The sequence below is a fragment of the Spinacia oleracea genome, chromosome 3 (assembly GCF_020520425.1).
Source record: "Spinacia oleracea cultivar Varoflay chromosome 3, BTI_SOV_V1, whole genome shotgun sequence".
In the NCBI taxonomy this organism is placed as follows: Eukaryota; Viridiplantae; Streptophyta; class Magnoliopsida; order Caryophyllales; family Amaranthaceae; genus Spinacia; species Spinacia oleracea.
In genome coordinates this window covers 95,341,793-95,344,123 of record NC_079489.1, presented here as the reverse complement: position 1 = coordinate 95,344,123, position 2,331 = coordinate 95,341,793, and the positions used below count along the sequence as shown (strand labels likewise).

Here is a 2,331-nt window from a genome sequence, read left to right as displayed (position 1 = left end):
AGTTAATTCATTAATAAGAGTCATACTATTTAAACAAATACACGACAAATTGAATCAAACAAAGCTCTTTTGTATTGTATTCAGATTGCTTGCCTTACAAAACACTTGCACGCATTTATATAGTGCGGCTGAACAATGCCAAAGAGAGAACAAACCCTACCAACCTTATGCCCTTGAGACAACTCATCACTGGTACACATACATGTGCAATAGGTGACAAAATAGCAGCTCTAAAGGACTAGAAAACAAGATAGCAGTATTGAATTAAAAACTAAAGCTTAATTATTTTAGCTTAATTACTCCAAGTAGGCTTATCCTTCATTACTCCCCCTCAAGTTGTGAGTTGTAACTCCCAACTTATCCAAGAGATACTGGTGTTGCTTCACAGTGAAAATCTTGGTTATAACATCTGCAATCTGTTCAGTGGAGGGTACTTGTTAAGTGACAATGCTGCCATTCTGCACTTTGTCTCTAATGAAGTGACAGTCAACTTCCAAGTGCTTTGTTCTCTCATGGAGAACATGACTAGCAGCAATAGAGAGCAACTTGATTGTCACATTTTAGCACTGCAGGTGGTAGAGAAGACAAACCAAGATCCTTCAATAAATATGTCAGCCATGTTACTTCACAAGAGGTCAAGGCCATAGCCCTGTATTCAGCTGATGATCTAGCCACAACTGATTGTTTCTTTGCTTTCCAAGAAACAGGTGATTTTCCCAAGAAGATGCAATAGTCTGAGGTTGATCTTCTTGATATTGGACATCCAGTCCAATCACTGTCACAATAAGCTGTAAGTGTGGCTGCAGAGGTGGAAGCAAGCAATATGCCTTGATTGACAGTACCAGCAATGTATCTCAGTAGCCTTTTGGCAGCCTGCATATGAACTGACATTGGCTGATGCATGAATTGGCTCAAGGGTTGGACAATGAATGAAATGTTAGGCCTTGTAATGGACATGTAGATCAACCTACCCAACAACCTCTGATATGGAGTAGGGGAAGGAAGTAGCTCTCCCTTGTCTGTGGTGAGTTTCAGATTTGATTCCATGGGAAGTTGTACAGGTTTTACATCAACCATCTGATGTTCGTTGAGTAGATCCAAGGCATATTTTCTTTGAGACACAAAGAAACCAGAAGAGGATCTGAATACTTCAAGACCTAAAAAGTAGGACAATTCTCCAAGGTATTTCATGTGAAATGACTTAGACAACATTTCTTTGAGAGTTGCAATTTCTGTCTGGTTTGTGCTACATATCATAAGATCATCAACATATAACAATATCAAGGTGATTTCTTGACCATTTGTCTTTGTGAACAAGCTGTAGTCTGACTTGGATCGGTTATAACTAAATCTAAATAGTGTCTCTAAAAGTTTGGCAAACCATTGTCTTGGAGCTTGCTTCAAGCCATACATGGATTTTTTGAGTTTGCACACAACTTTCTGAGGCACAACACAATCATCATCATCATTCAGTTTGATTCTGCTCCCTATTCCAGTATAACCTTGAGGCAGTTTCATGTACACATCTTCATACAAGTCTCCATGTAGGAAGGCATTGGTTACATCCATCTGAAACACATACCAGTCTTGCATTGCTGCTACTGCCAAGATGGTCCTAAAAGTGGTCATCTTTGCCACTGGATAAAATGTTTCAGCATAGTCTTGTCCATACTTCTGTTTTCTTTCTAAAGCAACCAATCTTGACTTGTTTTTGTCCATTTTCCCATCAGGATGAAATTTGGTTTTGAACAGTCATTTACACCCAATGGCCTGTTTCCCTGAAGGTAGGATACATATATCCCATGTATCATTCAGTTCCAATGCATCCAACTCTCTGTTCATAACATTGACCCATTTTGACTATGTGACAACTTGTTTGAATGATATTGGATCACTGATGTTGTTTAGTGTTACCAGGAAGCAATAGAAGGTGTTATGAATCTCATACTCAGCTAGATTAGCTATGTGTTGGGAACTTGAATTGTTCTTCATCACATAGTCTTTTGACCACACTGGTGCAGAGTGAGATCTTGATGATCTTCTTGGGGCTACATCCTCATCATGGGGAAGATTGGAATCCTCTGACTGGTCTCCCTCAGGTTCAGATTCTGGTTCAGTGATTTGATGTGTGTGAGTAGGTGAGTCAATTTCAGGGATGTTGTTGATGTCTTCATTAGGTTCAGCATCACTGTCATGTTGTAATATGTCAAACAGATCAGATGGTGGAAAACAGTTTGTGTTTGGCAAGGGTTGAGGTAGAGGTTTTATGTATGAGTTTTCAGCATCTGATTGGAAAGGGAAGATATGTTCCTTGAATTTCACATGTCTTGT

General features: G+C 39.3%; 1 protein-coding gene across 1 annotated transcript; it reads right to left on the bottom strand.

Annotated features, from left to right (window-relative positions):
- Positions 1 to 525: 525 nt before the first annotated feature.
- LOC110795980 (uncharacterized mitochondrial protein AtMg00810-like) lies at positions 526 to 1,719 on the bottom strand. Its single transcript, XM_022001017.2, has one exon. It carries the CDS (start codon positions 1,717 to 1,719, stop codon positions 526 to 528), a length of 1,194 nt encoding a protein of 397 aa, XP_021856709.2.
- Between the last annotated feature and the right edge of the window lie 612 nt (positions 1,720 to 2,331).

Coding starts and splice junctions, on each gene's coding strand:
- LOC110795980 (XM_022001017.2), bottom strand. CDS start 1,719: ATGGACAAAAACAAGTCAAGATTGGTTGCTTTAGAAAGAAAACAGAAG.